Consider the following 21487-nt stretch of genomic DNA (forward strand, 5'->3'; position numbering starts at 1 on the left):
TCTGCACCAGAGCACCTGTGAGTGCATGTGTGACCCGCCAAGCAGCTGTGGCCAGTGGGCAAATGCAGACAAGTCCTACTGGCACAACTTCCAGCAGACATGGTGTGGTCAGGAAACACAGCTCCTGCCCACTCTCACCCCGCTGCAGTGGTTGCAGGTGGAATCTGTGGCCTGATACTACCACTGTGCTGGCAAAGGATCACTTCATCAAACACCATGAAGAACTACATTAACACTCCAGAGCAGAAGAAAAATGACAACTCTCCAGAAACCAATCCTGAAGTCACAGAAATTTACAATTGAAATAGCAGATAATTCAAAATAGTTGTCATAAAGAAATGAGTTACAAGCAAACTCAGAAACAAAGTTCAGTGAACTCAAGAATAAAATTAATGAGCAGAAGGAATACTTCACCAAAGAGATTGAAACCCTAAAAAAAAAAACCAAACAGATATTGGGGAGATGAAGAACACGATGAACGAGATTTAAAAAAAAAAAAAAAATCTAGAGACCTTAAAAAACAGAGCTGATGTTATGGAGGACAGAATTAGTAATTTAGAGGACAGAAATATAGAAATGCTTCAGGTAGAGGAGGAAAGAGAATTAAGACTTAAAAAAAGAGAAGAAATTCTTTGAGAAATATCCAGCTCAATCAGGAAATGCAATATAAGCATTATAGGTATTGGAGAGGAAGAAGAGAGGGAAAAAGGAGCAGAGAGCTTGCTCAAAGAAACAATAGCAGAGAACTTCCCAAAACTGGGGAAAAAACTGGACTTACAAGTATATGAAGCTAGCAGAACTCCTAATTATATACATACAAAAAGACCTTCTCCAAGGCATATCATAGTAAAACTGGAAAAAGTAAATGACAAAGGAAAAATTTTAAGGGCAGCAAGGAAGAAGAGAATAATCTACAAAGGAACCCCTATCAGGCTTTCAGTGGATTTCTCAGCAGAAACCTTAGAGGTTAGGAGAGATTGGAATGATATATTCAAAATACTGAAAGACAAAAACTTCCAGCCAAGAATACTCTATCCAACAAAACCATCCTTCAAATATGATGCAGAAGTAAAAGCTTTCTCAGACAAACAAAAGCTGAGGGAGTTCATCGACACTAGACTTCCCATACAAGAAATGATCAAGGATGCTCTCATACCTGAAAAAAAAGGGCAAAGGTTTACAAAGCCTTGAGCAAGGGGATAAATAGACAGACAAAACCAGAAAACTGCAGCTCTCTATCAGAACAGGTTAGCAAATATTTAATTTTAACAGAAAAGATAAAAGGAAGGAAAGCATCATAAATAAGTATAAACACTTCATTTTCATCACAAACTCACAACACAAAACAGAATAGTTTGGAACAATAATACCTTAGATGGGGAAGAGGGAAGAGACCTACTTAGACTAATGCAGATAAGAAACTATCAGAAAAGGGACTATGTCATCTATGAGATCTTTCATACAAACCTCATGGTAACCACTAAACAAAAAATCATAGGAGAGACACAAATCATAAATAAAAAGAGAACTGAGAAAACCATCACAGAAAACCACCAAACTGAAATTGCATCAGAAATACAAGCAAAGAGAAACAAGGGAATTATAGAACAACTGGAAAACAAGAGATAAAATGGCAGTATTAAGCCCTCGTATGTCAATAATCACTCTAAATGTAAATGGACTGAATTCCCCCAATAAAAAGACGCAGAGTGACTGGATGGATTAAAAAACAAGACCCAACAATATGCTGCCTCCAGGAAACACATCTCAGCTCTAAAGATAAACACAGGCTCAGAGTGAAGGGATGGAAGATGATATTCCAAGCAAATGGCAAGCAAAAGAAAGCAGGTGTTGCCACACTTATATCAGACAAAGCAGACTTCAAGATATAAAAGATAATGAGAAACAAAGAGGCGTACTATATAACGACAAAAGGGACACTCCACTAGGAGGACGCAACACTTATGTATATATGTGCACCTAACACAGGAGCAAAAAAGTATATAAAGCAACTATTAACAGACCTAAAGGGAGAAATTGACAGCAACACAATAATAGTAGGGGACCACAACACCACACTTACATCAAGGGATAGATCATCCAGACAGAAAGTCAACAAGGAAATAGTGGACTTAAACGAAAAACTAAATCAGATGGACTTAATAGATATATATAGAGAGAACATTCCATCCAAAACCAACTGAATACACATTCTTCTCAAGTGCACATGGAACATTCTCAAAGATATACCGTATATTGGGAAGCAAGGCAAGTGTCAATAAATTTAAGAAGATTGAAATCATATCAAGCATCTTTTCCGACCACAATGATAGGAAAATAGAAATCAACTACAAAAAAGAAAAGTTTGGAAAGTCACAAATATATGGAGACTAAACAACATGCTACTGAAAAAACGTTGGATCAATGAAGAGATCAAAGGAGAAATTAAAAAATACATGGAGACAAATGAAAATGAAAATATATCATACCAACTCTTACGGGATGCAGCAAAAGTGGTTCTAAGAAGGAAATTCATAGCAACACAGGCCCGCCTCAACAAACAAAAATCTTAAATAAGTAATCTTAAACTACACCTAACAGAACTAGGAAAAGAACAAACAAAGCCCAAGGTCAGCTGAAGGAGAGAAATAATAAAAATTAGAGCAGAAATAAATGAAATAGCGACCAAAAAACCCCCCAAAACAGTGGAAAGGATCAATCAAACTAAGAGCTGGTTCTTTGAGAAGATAAAAAAAAATTGACAAACCCTTAGCCAGACTCACTAGGAAAAAAAAAGAAGCCTCAAATAGACAAAATTAGAAATGAAAGAGGAGAAATTATAATGGATACTGCAGAAATAGAAAGGATTATAAGAGAATACTATGAAAACTATATGCCAACATATTGAATAACCTAGAAAAAATGGATAAATTCTTAGACTCATACAACCTCCCAGAACTGAATCAAGAAGAAATAGAGAATCTGAATAGACCAATTACAAGTAAAGAGATTGAAACAGTAATCAAAAACCTCCCCCAAAATAAAAGTCCAGGACCAGATGGCTTCTCTGGAGAATTCTACCAAACATTCAAAGAAGATTTAACACCTATCCTTCTCAAGCTATTCCAAAAAATTGAAGAAGACAGAATGCTTCCTCACTCATTTTATGAGGCTAGCATCAGTCTGATACCAAAACCAGACAAGAACAATACAAAGAAGGAAAATTACAGGCCAATATCACTGATGAACATAGATGCAAAAATACTCAACAAAATATTGGCAAACTGAATATAGCAATACATCAAAAGGATCATACACCATGATCAAGTGGGATTTATACCAGGAATGCAGGGATGGTTCAACATCCACAAATCAACCAGTGTGACACACCACACTCACAAAATGAAGAGTACAAATCACATGATCATCTCAATAGACGCAGAGAAAGCATTTGACAAGAACCAACATCCATTTATGAAAAAAACTCTCAACAAAATGGGTATAGAAGGAAAGTACCTCAACATAATAAAGGCCATATATGACAAACCCACAGGCAACTTCATACTCAACGGTGAAAAACTGAAAGCCATCCCTCTGAGAACAGGAACAAGACAAGGGTGGCCACTCTCACCACTCCTATTCAACATAGTACTGGAGGTTTTGGCCAGAGCAATTAGGCAAGAAAAAGAATCCAAATGGGAAGGGAAGAAGTGAAACTCTCTCTGTTTGTGGATGACATGATTCTATATATAGAAAATCCTAAAGAATCCATCAGAAAACTATTAGAAATAATCAACATCTACAGCAAAGTTGCAGGGTACAAAATCAACTTACAAAAATCAGTTGCATTTCTATACACTAATAACGAACTAGTAGAAAGAGAAGTCAAGAATGCAATCTCATTTACAATTGCAACAAAAGGATAAAATATCTAGGAATAAATTCCACCAAGGAGGTGAAAGACCTATACATTGAAAACTGTAAGACATTATTGAAAGAAATTGAAGACGATGTAAAGAAATGGAAAGATATTCCATGCACATGGATTGGAAGAATAAACATAGTTCAAATGTCCATATTACCTAAAGCAATCCACAGATTCAATGCAATCTCAATCAGAATCCCAATGACATTCTTTACGGCAATAGAACAAAGAATCCTAAAATTCATATGCGGCAACAAAAGACCCTGAATAGCTAAAGTAATCCTGAGAAAAAAGAACAAAGCTGGAGGGATCACAATCCCTGACTTCAAAATACACTACAAAGCTATAGTATCAAAACAGCATGGTACTGGCACAAAAACAGACATACAGATTAATGGAACAGAATTGAAAGCCCAGAAATAAAACCACACATCCACGGTCAGCTAATCTTTAACAAAGAAGCCACAACATACAACGGAGAAAGGAAAGTCTCTTCAGTAAATTGTGTTGGGAAAACTGGACAGTCACGTGCAAAAGAATGAGTAGACCATTATGTTAGACCATACACAAAAATTAACTCAAAATGGATTAAAGACTTGAATGTAAGACCTGAAACCATAAAAGTCCTAGGAGAAAATATAGGCAGTACATTCTTTGACCTCAGTCTTAGCAGCATCTTTTTGAATACCATGTCTACTCAGTCAAGGGAAACAAAAGAAAAAATAAACAAACAGGACTACATCAGAATAAAGAACTTTAGCAAGTCAAAGGAACCCAGGAAAAAAATGAAAAGACAACCCACCAACTGGGAGAAAATATTTGCAAATCTTATATCCGACAAGAGATTAATTTCCAAAATATATAAAGAACTCACACAACTCAACAATAACAAAACAAACAACCAGATCAAAAAATGGGCAGAGGATATGAACAGACATTTTTCCAAAGAAGATATACAAATGGCCAACGAGCACATGAAAAGACGGTCAACATCACGAATTATTAGGGAAATGCAAATCAAAACTACAATGAGATATCACCTCACACCCGTTAGAGTGGCTACAATCACCGAGACAAAAAATAACAAATGTTGGAGAGGATGTGGAGAAAAGGAAACCCTCATACACTGCTGGTGGGAATGCAAACTGGTGCAGCCACTATGGAAAACAGTATGGAGATTTTTAAAAAAATTAAAAATAGAAATATCACATGACCCAGCTATCCCACTACTGGGTATTTATCCAAAGAACTTGAAATCAACACTTCAAAGAGACTTATGCTCCCTTATGTTCACTGCAGCATTACTGCTCCCAAGATGTGGGAGCAACCCAAGTGCCCATGAACTGATGAATGGATGAAGAAGACATGGTATATATATATATATATATACACACACAATGGAATACTACTCAGCCATAAAAAAGATAAAATCGTCCCATTTGCAACAACATGGATGGACCCTGAGTGTATTCTGTTAAGCGACATAAGCCAGACCAAGAAAGACAAACACCTCATGGTTTCACTTATATGGGGAAGATAAACAAACACACGGACAAAGAGAATGGATTAGTGGTTACCAGAGGGGCAGGGGGTTGGAGGGTGGGTGAAAGGGGTAAAGAGGAACATATATATGGTGACTGATAGATAATAATGTACACCTGATATTACACAATGTTATAAACCACTATGACCTCAATAAAATGATAGAAAAAAAATACACTGGAACAGTAACAGTTGTCATTTTTCCAAGGTGGAATATAAGTGATTTTTTAAAAACTTCTTTCTACTTTTCTTTGTTTTCCAGATTTCCTATGAACCAATCCTTACTCCTTTCCTAGATGAAAACTGAGGCAATGCCATAAAAACAAGTGAAGTACTGTTACATGCTACAACCTGGATGAACTTTGAAAACATTAGGCTAAGCAAAAGAAACCTGACACGAAAGGCCACATGTCCTATGATTCCATTTATATGAAATGTCCAGAATTGGCAAAGCCATAGGGGCAGAAAGCAGATTAGCGGTTGCCAGGGGTGGGAGGCAGAGGAATTGAGACTGATTGCTAATAGGTATGGGGTTTCTTTTTTGGGTGATGGTCATGTTCTAGAATTAGATAGTGGTGATGGTTGTACAATATAGTGAATATACTAAAAACCACTGAATTGCACACTTTAAAATAGTGAATTTTATGCTATGTGAATTATATCTCAATAAATTAAATAAAAAGAGGCTTGAGATAAAAAAAAAAAAGGAAAGAAACCGAGGTGAGTGAGGGGTTTAGGTTAAGAATTTAATAGAGTCCAGTTTCAAATGGCAATCTCTGTTCTCAAGGGAGCAGCCACGGAGAGGTCTGGGAGCCCTCTTTCTTATTCCTGGCAGGCTGGAAGGACCTCACTGGATGGTGTGTATGTATGTCGGAGAGGAAGAGGGCGAATGAAGGAGAAAGATCAAACACTGCTCTGTGTTTTGTGACTGACTGGCTTCTCTAACGACCAGAGATGTTTTACAAATTATGAATGGCTATTAAAAAATTAATATGTACAATGATACTATTTACAATAGCATCAAAAACATCAAATACCTAGGAATAAATCTAATGGAAGAAGTACGAGACCTATGTAGAAAACTACAAACATTGAGAGAAACTAAATTAAAAAAGGACATACCTTGTTCACTGAAAAGATGTCAAATTTCCCCAAATTGATCTATAAGTTCAATTTTTTTTTTTTTTAGAAATGAACAGGGTGATTCTAAAATTTATATGAAAATGCAAAGGGCCAAAAATAACCTAGAAATTCAGACAGAGGAAGAACAAAGCTGAAGGCTTTACATGACTAGATATCAAGATGTATCATAAAGCTATGATAATTAAGACAGCATGGCATTGGTTCAAGAATAGACTAATAGACCAGAGGAACAGAATAAAGTTCAGCATCGAATCCACACATAGTAGTGACACTGAAGAGCTGGTGGGAAAGCTGCATTTGTTAATAAATGGCACTGGGTCTATGTGATATACTTATGGGGAAAAAAAAAAAGAATCTTGACCCCTATCTCATACTATATGGTAGGGAAAATTTTGTGCTTCAGTGGAAAACTGCATTTTCTGTAGCATAGCCTCTGGGTTGTCTGATTTTGATTTTGTGGCAGCTGTTTTACAACTCTGTAACTTGTAGATAGCTGATAGCAATGCAAAATTCATGAAAATAAATTCACTCTGTCCCCCACTGTGGAAAACCAGTTTTGCCTCTATTTGCATACTCATTTCAATATTCGTGATCTATAAACGTGTCTGTTCTTTGGATTCACCTTTGAACAAGTCGAAACACCTTGCTAGATTGCGTTCTTAATAAGTTAAATAAAATTTTAATGTGTTCATTTTTATATCTTTATGAGTCACAATTTTATCTTTCTTTTGAAAATTATCATCTAACAATACACAAAAATTAATTCCAGATGGAATGCTAATCTAAATGTGAAAGTAAAGCAATAGAGCTTCTAGAAGATTATAAAAGAGAACATATTCATGACTTTGGGGCAGCAAAGTTTTCTTAAAAAGGGCACAAAAGCACTAACCACAAAAGAAAAGATTGATAACTCAGATTTCACTAAAACTAAGAATTTCTTTTTACTCCAAAACACCACTAAGAGAATGAAAAGGAAAGCCACAGAGTGGGAGAAGAATTTGCATTACGTTTTTTTGACAAAGGTATAAAATATGTATTATATATATATATCCTACAAATCAATAAGAAGACAAAAAATTTTGAATTTTCAAAAAGTTTTTGGAAAAAAATGGACAAAAGAAATGAGTAGGCACATCACAAAAGATCATATCCAAATGGCCAATAATTCAGCACACAATCTCATTAATCTTCAGGGAAATACAAATTAAAACCACTGCACATCCACCAGTAGGGCAAATACTGATTGACAACACCAAGGTTGACAAAGATGTGGAGAAACCGGATCTCTCAAATACTGCTGGTGGGAGTATAAATTGGTATAACTACTACGGAAAATCGTTTGGCAATATCTCTTTTGCTAAACATATGTCCACCCTATGATCTAGCAATTCCATTCTTAGGTGTGTGTATGTTTATGTATATGTACCAAAAGACGTACAAGAATGCATAGCAAATTAATTTCTAATAGATCTGTGTTAGTTTCCTGCCACTGCTATAACAAATGACCACCAACTCGGTGGCAAACACTACAGTAATTGATTCTCTCATGGTCAGTTCTAGAGGCCAGAAGTCTGAAATTACCGAGTGATTGGGGCTGCACTCCCTCCGGAGGCTCTAGGGGAAATTCTCTTCCTTGTCTCTTGCAAGCTTCTGGCCGCTGTGGGCATTCCTTGGCTTGTGGGTGCATCACTCCAACGTCCACCTCCTTTTTCTCATGGTGTTTTCCCCTGTCTGCGTCATCTCCCTCTGCCTCATTCTTTTAAGTACGTGTCCTTGGATCTAGGGCCCACTTGGATAATCCAGGATGATCTCCACATCTCAAGATCCTTAAGTTAATTACATCTGCAAAGACTCTTTTTTTCTAAACAAAGTAACATTCACAGGTCCCAGTGATTAGGATGTGCACATATCTTTTGGGGGTATCATCACTCAGCCCACTACAAGCCCCAGACTAGGAACGACCTAAATGTCTAGCAACTGTAGAAGGAAAAATAAATTGTGGTATCATCATACCACGGAATACAATAAAACAATAAAGGTGAACAAATTATTGCTGCATGAACAGCACTGCTGAATCTCATAAACATAAATACTGTGAAAGGAGCCAGAGCCCAAATAAATACGTAATGTATGATTCATCTATATAATGTTTGAAAATAGCAAGACTACTCTATGCGGATAGAAGTCAGGAGAGTGGTTACCTTTGGAAAGGAGGGGCCTGGCGACTGGGAGGGACTCAGGGAGAGTTCTGCAGGAGCTGACATTCTTCTATTTCTTGATCTGAGTGCGGAAAATTCACCAAGCAAAACACTTCTGTGCACTTTTCTGCATATAATGTTCGTAGCCATTTTCTTTTCATCTTCTTTCCTTTGTTATAGCTAGGCTGTAATGCTCTAATAAAGTTTGTTTAAAAAAATCTGTTCCTATATTATACACTTTTCTTCTATTTTCTGAATATTAGATTTCAATACATAAGCTTATTAAACATTATGAATGATTATGACAACATTTTATTTTTCAATATGGGTTTAGGTGGTACCATCTCAGGAATGTTTGTTTTGGGGCCATGTGTATGTATTTTTAGTCTAACGCGTTTTGAAGACAACTTGAATTGGAGGACCCAATTGTGCGACAGACGGGGCTCTTCTGTAGTTTGTTTCCCCAACTGTTTATAAGACTTTAGTGTCGCTGACCTTTCTTGCTGAAGGTGTCCTCCAAACTTGATGTGTGCGTGGCAGGGGTGTTGGGGGGAAATGTTACTCCAGGGTGAATGATTCAGACTTAGGAAAGGTGTTATGCATCCTAGGATAGGTAAGGGATAGAATTTCCCGAAGATGGGCAGAGAGTCTTAAGAGGGACCATAGGAGCAGGTAAGAAGAGGGCAGGTAAGGAGAGAACCTCGTCAGAACCTGGTGTTGCAGGAGGGGACCCCTAGGTAAAAGTCCTTTATTCTGACGCTCTCCCTTGGACTTTGTAAAATGTCAGGTGCTGGGCTTTAAGCTTCCAGGCCTCCATTATAATTCCTTAGGGTGTCAAAAGTCAACGGACCCATCAGCCCTGTGCCATCTAAAGGGAAGAGGAAGAAAGAGATTGTGGGGCTGCTCATACTCACCTCTTGGCCAGCTCTGTCGCAGTGGGGTCTGTGTCTAGGGTTGAGAAAGTGGAGGCTCATGGCTTCTACGGGAGAGTTCAGCAAGAGAACCAGACCCTGAGCGGTAGCTTCCAATGGGACAATCCAAGGAGGAACCAACAATCAAAACCTTTTTCCCCCGTATGCCATGAAACTGATTCTGGGAAGGTGGAGCGTGGCTTGTGTCTACAGAGAACATATATTTGTATATAATCAGAAAAAATAAACCTTATATTTAAAAAAAATAGTTATACAAGGTAGTGCTAAAGTGGTGGTAGCAGAGATCGAATGGAATAATGCTGAAGGGTTAGAAGTTGTTTATGTCTCTTCTACTTAACTTGAACTGCCTTCTGTTGAAATTGGGAGAGCTAGACGTGGCGATGCAAAGCTGAGGACATTTCCTGCCTTTGAAATGCTTACAAGTGATTAAAGAAAGGACTGAATCAGAGTACAAGAAATAAGCTGGGAAATAAGAAGCAGTTCTGAATGGGAGAGGCGGAAGGGAAGGCTTTGGGCAGAAAGTGGGAAGGTGAGGAGTACACATTCTCTACAGTCTTTTAGCCGAGGGAATCAGGAGCCTTCGCTGAAGGGACCCAACAAATTGGAAAGATAATACCTTTGTGTTATCTATGATACAAGCTTTGTTAAAGTAATACTGTCAACAAGATTGTAGGGGAAATGGTTAGCCATTTGCCTCCTGAGATCACTCTCTGTCCAGTTTGGCAGTAGTCTTAACCCCCACTTTGCCACAGCCATTGGGGCCATGGAAAGAGAGCCTGACGTCGGGGATTGCTCTTGGGGCTCCCCGACCCGCCAAGCAGGAAGCCCTTGCTCCTGGAGCCTACACCTGGAAGAGAGTCTTGGTCAGCCGGGTGGGCAGGAGGCAGAGGCAGCTAGGCCTGGAGAAGCCAGAGGGCTATTTACCAAGAGCCTCAGTGAATGAGTCATATGTGTGGACATTTGTCACCACACCCCCAGTCTGAGGCAAAGGAAAAAGACAAGTGGCCATGACCAGCCGCTTTCTGCTCCTCCCTTGTGATAGCGCATGAGCCCATCCAGAGGCCCCAGGTGATGTTAGAGTCAGTGTTCCTGCAGTTGGGGGACACTGAGGAGCTGTGGGTGGAGGTGATTGGCAGCGAGCAGGGCAGTGGAAGTTGCTCCCTCCGCCTGCCCTGCCTCCGCGCCCCAGCCCCGGCTCTACACGTCGCCTAAGGAGGGGCCTTCTTCCCCGCTGGCCCGAGAGCGCCTCTGTGCCCGGGGTCTGGCGGCAGAGCTGGGCGCTGCCCGCGGCGACCGGGGGTCCGGGGCTCTGCTCCGCTGCCCTGGGAGGAGGACAGGAGACTGACCTGCCCGGTCTAACCTGCCGGGCGCCGTGGCCACGTGCTCAGGGCCCGCTGAAACTCTTTTCCTCTTTCAGGCAGAGCGAGAGGCGGGGCAGGGTGAGAGGAAAGAGAGTCAGCCTGCCGCGCCCTGGCTGTGGGAGGTGTTTGCAAACACTCCCGGAATTCAGCGAACTGAGAGGGGTCAGCCGGCGGGCGGAGCTTTCCCCGGGCAGGCGGGGACAGGGCCTGGGCAGCCCTCAGCCCGCTGAGGGTCTGTGAGGTTGGGAGAAGGCAGACTCTCACTCGTGGGCGTCAGTGAGTGAGTCTGGAAGGACAGACAGTGTGCTCTGGCCGGAGGAGGGGAGAAGACCAGCACCGAGGGGTCTGGCGGGCAGGAAGCCAGCTCCCAGCACGCCCTGTGCTGGAGCTCCTGGCATCTCTCTGCTCCGACAAATGTCCAATTCCTGCCTCTGGTGTGCCCCACCCTCTGAGCTAACCCTGCGCCCGCCTGTCTCTAGAGAGAAGGATCTTGATTTCCCAGGTGGTAAGGCACCGTTGCCCTCCCCTAACCCACCACCTCTGCTTTGACCACAGAGCCTATTTGTGTCTGACAGAAACCCAAACACATGAGGTCACAAGGTGCTCATAAGTTTTCCTTCCCACCCCTGACCCTCCCTCTTTGTCCTCTAATCCTTTCCGGGAGTGGAAGGGGTGCTTTGTGTCCTCTCAGCCTTTGAGACTGTCCAGCCAGGTTTCACTCCTTGCTCTCTTTACTGTGGGAGAGGGGGGAGACCAGAGCTGAAAAACTTTACTCCCAGGGTCACTTTTGATCCCAAATCTTTGACGTTGTCCAGCTGGGGTGTAGTGGAGTAGTGGACAGGAGGACAACCAAGAAGGAAGTAGATGCCTTACTGGAGGCAGCATCAACTTAGAACAGACACCAAGAATGGCTAAGGGGTGGGCCAGAAGGGGCAGGAGGCCGACGTCCCCAGATGAAAATGGAGGAAGGTGTCTGGCTCTGACCTGCCATGCTCTCGGCTGCTGGGCTACTTCTGCTCCTACTGCCTCGCAACCTGAAGCACGGCCTGATCACACCACTGCTCAACTCCTCTGAAGGCTGGCTCGCTTGGTCTGACGCCGGGGCATATCCTCTGTCGCCTAGTGTTTGTGATCTGCAGGATCTGGGCCTACCTAGCTTGGCTGGCTTATCTCTACCACCCATCCCCAGTGCACTTCTAAAAAATCCCGCAGTCCAGCCCCAATGGGGGTGCTCACAACCCCTGTACATGTCATGAACTCTCTGGCCCCCATGCCTTCGCTTCAGCTGCTCTGTTCTCTCCTCCTGAAATGTTTTCCCCCATTTCCCCTTCTCTGCCCATCAAATCTGGTATATCCTTTAGGGCCCAACTCAATGCTACTTCCTTCAAAAATGTCCACCTGCTTAGAGAAATTGCTCTGTTCTCAAAACGTCCAAAGCATTTTATTAACACAGGACTTCCTTTATAGCATCTGCCATGGTGTGCCTTGGAACTGGGTCTCAGGGAGGACTTTGTTCCCTCCGTAGCACCTAGCACAACCTAGGCACAGAGTAAAGTTCTCAACAAATCTTTACGATAATAATGGAGCCAAGAGGTTGAACGAGGTTAATAGATCATCAAGAAGGGGAAATCCAAATAACAGAGTTCTCTTAGGTTTTCCTGCCACCTCATGTCTGGTGCCTCCTTTCCATTCCCTTCTGATGACCGTTAAATATTTACAACATACTAACTAGGCCTTTCCCACACTGTAGTCACCCTCAGTTGCAAATCTGAGGCAGAATGTCTGTCTTCTAATTTTCTACATGGTAAAAGGGCACACTAGGTACTCATGGTTGGCTGGAATAACCTGCAAACTCTTCAATTCCATAGCACTTCCTGAGTACCTACTGTGGACCCAGGTGTCTGCTAGGGGCTGTGGAGGGGACAAGTTAAACAGGTGACACCTCGTCCCTGCCCTGAAGGGGGCCATCAGAAGCCAAACCTTGGAGAAACCTGAGTGAAGTCTTGCAGTGGCTAGGACCTGGGTAGGCAGAGAGGCTGGCAGGGCAGCCACGAGACGGCCAAGCCAGTAAAGGCCTGGAGGTGGGAAGATTATCTGGGCTATAGTTTGTTCAGGAGATAGAGGAGAATGAGTCAGAGTGGGGTCAAAATAGCAATGCCTTGAAATCTCTGTCAAGTCTGAAGTTAATGCAGCTGGTGGTGAGGCAACATTGCAGGATTTCGAGCAGGTTAGCGCAGCAGTGTGCCGTGCGGATTGGAGGGAGGAGAGCCGAGAGGTCAGGGGAAATTAGTAGCAAGCCAAGCCTGGGGCTCTGAGGATGGGGAAGATGCAAGGGATGCAGCAAAAACAGTGGATGGGAGTCAGGACACCTGGGTTCTAGTCCCGACTGTATTGTGGGACCTTGAACAAGTAACTTCTCGGCTCTGGGCCTTTCCTTAACTGTAAAACCTGAAAGCTTTCAAAATGAGCTTTCCAATGTGATGACTGACAGTTGAGCCTTTGAAGTAGGATATCAGGAAGAAAGGGAATTGGCCAATCTAAGGGACATTTGGAACAAGGAAGTGACTGACTGGGAGCCCAGAGGTAAAGAGCAGGGAGAAACTGAAGAAGGTCGAGCCAGGGAGAAATGGGGAACTGATGGGGGGTGGGGCGGGGGCGTCTGCTCCTGACGGCTGGTTTGGCAATCCCATTTTCAGTTCTTCCTTTCTTCCCCTTCCCTAATTTAGCCTCTTAGCCTCACCTTATTTGGTGAGCACAGGGCAAAATAGGACACTCCCACACCACCTTCTGCCCACCCTCCGCTTTACCTTCCCCTTTCAGGCCCTCAAACGATCCTCCTCCTTCCCCACCACCTGGCACCATCCCAGAACCTACCTTCCCCCAGAGTAACGTATTCGGCGGGCGGGCCGACGTAGAAAGAGCAGAGGATTTGGGCTCATGTTTCTTATTACCTTTATAGCTACCGTTTATTGAGAACTCACCCATTTACCAGGCTATATGATTTTTTTACAGCAATTCTACGAGCTGATTATCTCATTTTACGGATGAAGAAACCGAGACCGAGAGAGGTGAAGTAATCGCTGCCAGGTCACGCACCCGCCAACTGGCAGTGCCAGACTGGAAGTGAGGTCTGACTCCCAAGTCAGTGCTTGGGCCAGTTCCGGGGCGGCGGTGCCACCTTTGGCAGCTGGGGCCCCCATCCCTGTGCTACTGCCTCTAGGACCGGAGTCCTCCCTGCCCCCGCCGCCCTCGCCGCGCCCGCCAGGTCCTCGGCGCAGGGTGCTCGGCCTGCGCTCCCGGGGGCGGCGCGGGCAGGTGGGCGGGCGGGGCGCCTGCCGGGGAGGCGGGTCCTGGCGGGGGCGTGGCCGGAAGCCTTAAAGCGGCCGGGGCCGAGGGGCGGGCCGTAGAAGCCGCGGGTCGCGGCGATCTTCTCGTCGTGGCGATCTTCTCCTCGTTTGTTAGCGGATCGGGGCGCCGTCATCATGTCCCTGGCGGCCTCGGCGGGCCGGGGCCCGGGGGCCGTGTGGTCCCCAACGCACGTACAGGTGACAGTGCTGCAGGCGCGGGGCCTGAGGGCCAAGGGCCCCGGAGGCACGAGCGACGCGTACGCGGTGATCCAGGTGGGCAAGGAGAAGTACGCCACCTCCGTGTCGGAGCGCAGCCTGGGCGCGCCGGTGTGGCGGGAGGAGGCCACCTTCGAACTGCCGCCGCTGCTGTCGGCCGGGGCCGCGCCGGCAGCCGCCGCCACCCTGCAGCTCACCGTGCTGCACCGCGCGCTGCTCGGCCTCGACAAGTTCCTGGGCCGCGCCGAGGTGGATCTGCAGGAGCTGCACCAGCACCAGGGCCGCCGGAAGACTCAGTGAGTGGGGGCCGGGGAGAGGACGCTGAGCGGAGGCGCCGGCCCCTCGGGCTGGGGCAGGCGGGCAGAACGCGTGGTGTGGGCGCGGAGGTCCTCTTGGAGTGAGCGCGGCAGTCACCGCGCTGCTGGGTCCCAAGGGGGCGGACGGAGAGGGGCCTTTCGAGAGGGATCCCCTGGACTCGTAGTAGTATTCTTACCTAGCTTTAACTTCTCCTTCAGCTGCCCCGCCCAGCTCTCCCTGTCTGTGCGCTCTTTGAAAGCAGGGCGGGGGTGGGGAGCGTGGATACCTGGGACATTTTTCAATCAGCTGAGCCTTGCTCTCAGTTTGTGGAACCTAGTAAGCGCTTAATGAATTTTTGATGAGTTGAAATATATGTGGGCTGGCGAACATCTCTTCTCGGTGTGGGTAGTGTGTCTTTTTGATGCACGCCTTAGCCTCGGTGGAAAGCCTCTTGGGGATTTCTCTGTACTGGACACCGAGCTGAGAATGACCTGCCGGGCGCAGGGAGGATTAACTGGAGGAGTGAAACCCACTGCCACTCGCTGGCCCTAAGGCTCACCCAGGGACAGAGCAGGGGCTTTACAGTGCGGGGTGGGAGGAGGTGGGGAATGGGGAATGCAGGTTGCCTGGTGATGGCTGAGCCCACCCCCACCTCACAGCGGCAGAAGGGGCTGGGGAAGAGAATTTGCCCCTCCCTTCCCCCAAAGAATGGTAGAACAGTTTGGTCTTAATTTTCAGACTGAAAAATATTAACCCTGTTTGCCCTGGCCCCAAATTAGTAAGGATTTCCCAGCGATGGCTGGAGCCCGGGTCTGAGACCCAGCTGGGAAGTAGGCATTGTTTCCCTTTGGAGTTTGTCTAGTTTTCTCTGTTCTACTCCCAGTGGACGCCTGCTTACCTGTAGTTCCCCGGTCAAGAGTTCTGCGTTAGGGTTTCTCACTCCTGCGGGGACAGCTGGGCAAAACCCAGTTCACCCCACCGTATTATGATTTATTTGTTCTCTTTGCAGGTGTTCAGAATGGAACATTTGATTATGGTAATCTAGTGTACCCAAAGCTAGCCTTGCTTAGCTTAATTGGTTGCTTTGCTGGGCCTTAAATATGCAAGGCAGTCATGTTGCCACCTAACTGCTACAGTTTTTGGAGCACACTAATTCACTTTGTGTGGTTTGGATATAAACAGTATGTTAACTTTCCTCGTGAAGGAGACAGGAAAAGCCAGAGGGTTTGAAGTTTCCAGACTCCCTTTTTTGTAGGGTGGGTCCAATTTCAGTATGCATGCTTGCAAATGTAATACCTGATTCACTTATCTGGCCAAAGATGAATAGGCATTTCTGAACTCAAATCAGATGAAAATAGAGAGCCTTGAGGTGAGGATGGATGGGGTATCTCGTGGCATCAGTTTACAAGCCATAGGTAAGCAGTATCTTTGCTAAGGAGGGGATGAAGCAATGCTAACTTTCCATTTGATTAAATGAGGTTTGGGGCCTTTAGGTGACTTCCTTTCCAGCTTCAACTGGGCACTGTTGGCCATCCTTTGTCCTGCCCCATCCTGAGATGTGTGGATATTAACTTCCGTCTCTGCCATCTGTTTCTTATGTGAACGTTTTATTCCCTCGAAAAACAGATCTCATCTTCCTGCCGCAGATAGGGGTTTCAGCTTCCTGGGTCTGATGCCCACTTCGGTCCTGACTCATTGCTGGACTTCTGGCTATTTGGTCTCTAAACACCCAAGTTTCCCTATTCATAAATGGAGCTTGTTGCCAGACTTAATTGATCTTTGTAGGATGTTTCTGTGTTTCTGGATTAATGGGGCCCACATATAGATTCAGAAGGTTCTGTTATTGCTTTGTGAGGAGTGAAAACCTTCCTAAGCTCCCAGTGTCAGGAAAAGTTCAGTCTCTGTATCTTCATTTTTCTCCTCCTCCCCGATGTAATCCTAAACCCAGATGGTTATTCCTGTCTCTGTTATATGAGCTGATTACCACTTAGTCATGGTATCAACTTGTAGGAAAATGGAGCTTAATTGATGGTTTTTTAAATAAGTGCAAAGGAAGGCTTCTTTGCTCCTCTAGCGGTAGGTGAAATTGCAAGCTTTCCATCTACCACTTCCTGGGACTTTCCAAGGTGCTGGGGGAACCCAGTTAAGCTAAGCCTGTCTGATGCCCTGGTACATCAGTTGGGTGTTCGAGATAGCTGACATTCGGAAAATGAGATGTACACTGAGAGGCGGAAGTTTAAGAAAGAAACTGGTTGGGCTAGGAAAGTCATTTGAACTAGTTATTAACTCCACCTTAGACATTAAAAACGGAAACAAAACAAAAGCTCAAATCTTGGTCTGTAGGTTGGGTGTATGTGTGTGTGTGTGTGTGCATGCATGCATGTTAATCTCTAGCAAAGAAGAGTTGTTGCTATAGAGTACGACTTTTGTCATGGATCTAGAAGCTGAAACTCAAGGTGTTAAGAGCTAACTGTGCTAATATTTCCATTTGTTCTCTTGATAAGGCCCCTTCTATCATATATTTGGAGTCAAGAGAGTATACTTTTTATAATGACTCAGATTTTGTGGACCTCAAATTTAGTGTGGTGTAATACACATCTTTAAAACAGCAAATAGGCTCGCATATAGCGAGGATGCATTTAATAGGGAAGAGTGCATGGCCCCTTTAGTGAGGAAGAAAGGGAAATGAATTGGCTTTGCTCTTATGCTTAGCTGTGAAAGACCTGTGGTCTTAGTTGGGCTGAATAAACTGGGAATCAGTTAAGTCTCACGATCATAAAACAGACATGAATTGGAGAGGCAGGGCGAGGTCACCAACACGTGGGAGCTCTCTAGTCTGATGTACTTTGGGATCCTAGATTGATTTAAAAAAAAAATCTTTTCAGGATACTAAAAGCAACAAAATTTGGGGAAATAATCTGTTAAGGACAAACTTTAAAAAAAAAAATTTTTATTTTTCTTTCTTCTCTCCAAAGCCCCCTGAGTACATAGCTGTGTATTTTAGTTGTGGATCCTTCTGGTTGTGGCATGTGGGATGCTGCCTCAGCATGGCTTGATGAGCGGTGCCACATCCATACCCAGCATCCGAGCCGGTTAAACCCTGGGCTGCCCAAGAAGAGCGGGCAAACTTAACCACTTGGCCATGGGGCCGGCCCCTGTTAAGGACAGATTAAAATGAATATTCATTCATGCTGGCTACTGAAAGGCCGTCGTGTAACTAAATATCATGAAACAATACTGGAATAGTTTCCAGATATGCATAGAGAATGTGAGTGATGGAGAGTCGTCTTCTTCTATCTCTTAAAGATTCAAGAGGGAATTGGGTTGCATCTGAAAGGATTTGGATATTACTAAAGGTCAGATATTTTGACGAACTGTAAGCGTAGTAAGATTCTGTCATAAGTTGCTAAGGTAAATTCGGGTTATTAAAAAGAATTAAGGGCTAGATAGTTGTTTTACTAGGAGAGCTGGATGCAGAGAAATGACAGATGACTGTAGAGATCTATAATTCACAAATTATAAGCCGTCGACATTTGTGCTTCTCCCTGTACGTTTTCTAACCACATTTAGGTTTTTCATAACAGATTGGAAAGTTCGAGTGATGTTGTCCTGGTTAAGGTTTTCCTTTCTGGGGATTCCTCTCGGAGATAACACAGCCTTCCTGGAAGCCTCCCACCTCTCGCATCCCCTCCCACTCCGGGGAGGAAACTGGTCTCAGTGCCCAATGCTGAGTTGGTTCTCTGTTGGCTCTGAGATAAATTACCCTACCCTGCTCATATAAATGGAATGAAATGAGTAAGAAGGGGGAATGTGCCTTAAAGTCATGGTTCCGGTGCTGTGAAAGATGTCCCCTCATGCTTTGTCATGGTCTTCTTTGATTACAGTGTCATCTGTCAGACCTTCAGTTAGCGTGGGGGAAGTTCCAGCTGCTTTTCCCTGTGTTTAAAGTTCATCCATACTTTGAGTAAATATATTTTTTTAACGGTTTGTGAGTTTTATTTATTTTTTTCTACTTTTTCTCCCCAAATCCCCCCAGTACATAGTTGTGCATTTTTAGTTGTAGGTCCTTCTAGCTGTGGCATGTGGGATGCTGCCTCAGCGTGGCCTGATGAGGGGTGCCATGTCCATACCCAGAATCTGAACCGGTGAAACTCTGGGCCACCGAAGCAGAGCTCGCGAGCTTAATCACTTGGCCACGGGGCCAGCTCCTGAGTAAATATTTTTTAATAATTTTTTAATAATTTTTCAATGCCTGCCCTATGCCAGGTGTTGGGTGTACGGTGTAACCGGTGGTGAGCAAAACAGCCATGATCCCTGCTTTCAGGATGCTCAGAGCCTGTGGGGGAGGGAGACATTAAACAAATGAACACATAAATAAATAATCATGTATTGTGATAAGCAGTGTGGGGGAAGAGAACAGGGTGTCGTAAGAGAAAAAAGCAGGAAGGACATGATTTAAGGAAGATTACAGATAGTCTCTCTGAAGCAGAGACCTGAAGAATAAAGAAGAATTTCTCTAGTGAAGAGTAGAAGGGAGCCTGATGGAGGGGGAGCAGCCTGTGCAAAGGCCCTGAGACAGGAGCAGCTGAGAAGCTGGAGAGACTGTAGACTGAGGCTGAAGAGGAAGGCAGGGCTTTATTTAAGAGCAGTGGGAAGCCACTGAGAGTTAAAAGCAGAGGGGTGGTGTGATCCAGTTTGTCAGGAATCACTGTGGCAATTGGATGGAGAATGGATTTGAAGCCGTCCTGGCCTGGAATCAGATGGACAGAATGGGAGGCTGTTGGAGTAATCTGGGTGACTAATGGTGGTGGCTTGGGCTAGGGTGACTCCTCGGAGATGGACAGAGGTGGGTGGATTTCAGAAATATTTTGGAGCTTCAGTTGACCTGACTGGTGATGGATTGGATGTGGGTGGGGGCGAGTGAGAGGACGTGTTAAGAATGAACAAATAAAATAAGGAGAGCTGGCTGTTGAAAATGAATCAGGAAGTGGTGGCTGCTTTCTTTCCTCAACAGTCACTGTGATACTAGAGTGAGGTCACCATTACAAGGAACTCTGGGCAGCGACAGCCCTGAGTCGAGTCTTTGTTGGAGTGAATTAGTAGGAAACACCATTGAAGCCAGGGTGCGTATATGTATGTCTCTTCCAGTATTTACTGTTTCAGTAAGACAGGCCAAGTCTTTGTTTTTAAGAGCGTGGGTGATGAAATCTCACTGGTGTGCTCTAACAGCTGATGAAGTCACTGCTTCAAGGAATATAGGACTAAGAAAAGGAAAAATAATATATAATGTTAGGAAAAATAAACCCATAAAGGAAAAATAAAACACTTGAGGCAAGTCAGTCAACCATTTGAATGTTTTTCACATCAGAGAAGGTAAGTCTACACAGGAGTCTTGGGCCCTTTTTGTTTTGCTTAAACTTCTTTTGGTTACAAAGACTTCTATTGTATTTCTGTAACTACGATCAGAGGAAGGTCTTTGTATGTAGTATCTGATATGTCATTTTAATTGTAGTTATTAACTAAAAAATGTTATAATTACATTAAAAGCAGGACATATGCTTATTAAAATGTCATCAACTGCAACATACATTTGGTGACATCACTCTTCTCCCCCTTGACAATTATCTTAGATATCCACTAAAATACTATGATTTTACATCTGATATGGTCGTACGTCCTAGAAGACTATGCTTCGCACCCTGTACTTGTGGAGGGACACTAGTGCTGGCTTAGTTCCAGAAGGATTAAGAAGCGCTAGCCCAGATGGAGAGAGTGAGAGGAGGTCATTTTAGGCCTTATCTTCATCTCAGAGCAGTTCCCTGGGTGACCTTTGGTTCTGGATTGGGTCCAGATCTCTAAACCTCCGGGCCTTTGAATTCTAGCAAAATCAACACCTAGACCCTTGCCTTGGCCTTTGAAGAAGGCTTTGAAGAAAACCAGTTCGCTGCCAAGATCATTTGTCTTGGAAAAAACTTGGCGAGTAAATTCTGGTCCGCTTAAGGTGTCCTAGGTCAGATCTCACGCCCCAGCTGGCTCAGGAGGAGACCAAGCCTGACTTTCACCTGCTTTTCCCTTGGCCGGAGACCATGTCAGTCTTGTCCTTGGCTGTGTGACTAGCCCAGGGGCTCATACACGTCTCTGTGAGTGGTGAGTGAGTAGGCACAGGGCGGGTGGTCGTTGGCTTGTGGCTGTAGAGAACTGTTGAATCTTACGTTTAGCCCAGTGGGTTAAAGGCTGAGGGGTCCGAGGTGTGCGGTCGAAGCCCTGTTTTTTTCGAGTCCCGGTTTTGGATGTGGCCTGCCCGACAGAGCCCTTTCTTAACATGAGGAAGCAGGTTACCTTCAGCAGCTTGGTGGCTGATGACGCCTTTGGCAAAGGAGCCGCTTTTAGCCACTAATGAGACGAGAAATTCCTTTTCTGCAGGGAGAAGTCTGGAGATAATCTGTTAGAGAAAAATCGAGGGCTTTTTAGTCTCCAGGGCGTCCCTGAGGGACACGTTTAGGAATGTGCCTGTGGAGAGAAAAAC

General features: G+C 44.3%; 2 protein-coding genes across 3 annotated transcripts in view; both read left to right on the forward strand.

The window, feature by feature from the left end:
- The window catches only part of GOT1L1 (glutamic-oxaloacetic transaminase 1 like 1), a 33603-nt gene extending 22518 nt beyond the window's left edge, over positions 1-11085 (forward strand). Inside the window, exon 10 of the mRNA XM_046648811.1 lies at positions 10930-11085. Within this exon, the coding sequence (XP_046504767.1) occupies positions 10930-11085 (156 nt within the window). The remainder of the gene's footprint in view (positions 1-10929) is intronic.
- A 2947-nt stretch (positions 11086-14032) lies between these two features.
- Positions 14033-21487, forward strand: part of RAB11FIP1 (RAB11 family interacting protein 1) — a 29567-nt gene continuing 22112 nt past the window's right edge. Inside the window, exon 1 of one of the 2 annotated variants that reach the window (XM_046648431.1) lies at positions 14033-14960. In XM_046648431.1, coding sequence (XP_046504387.1) covers positions 14584-14960 — 377 coding nt within the window. In that variant the 5' untranslated portion in view covers positions 14033-14583. The remainder of the gene's footprint in view (positions 14961-21487) is intronic. The other variant, XM_046648432.1, reaches the window with a different exon arrangement.

The sequence above is a fragment of the Equus quagga genome, chromosome 22, assembly GCF_021613505.1.
Source record: "Equus quagga isolate Etosha38 chromosome 22, UCLA_HA_Equagga_1.0, whole genome shotgun sequence".
Classification (NCBI taxonomy): domain Eukaryota; kingdom Metazoa; phylum Chordata; class Mammalia; order Perissodactyla; family Equidae; genus Equus; species Equus quagga.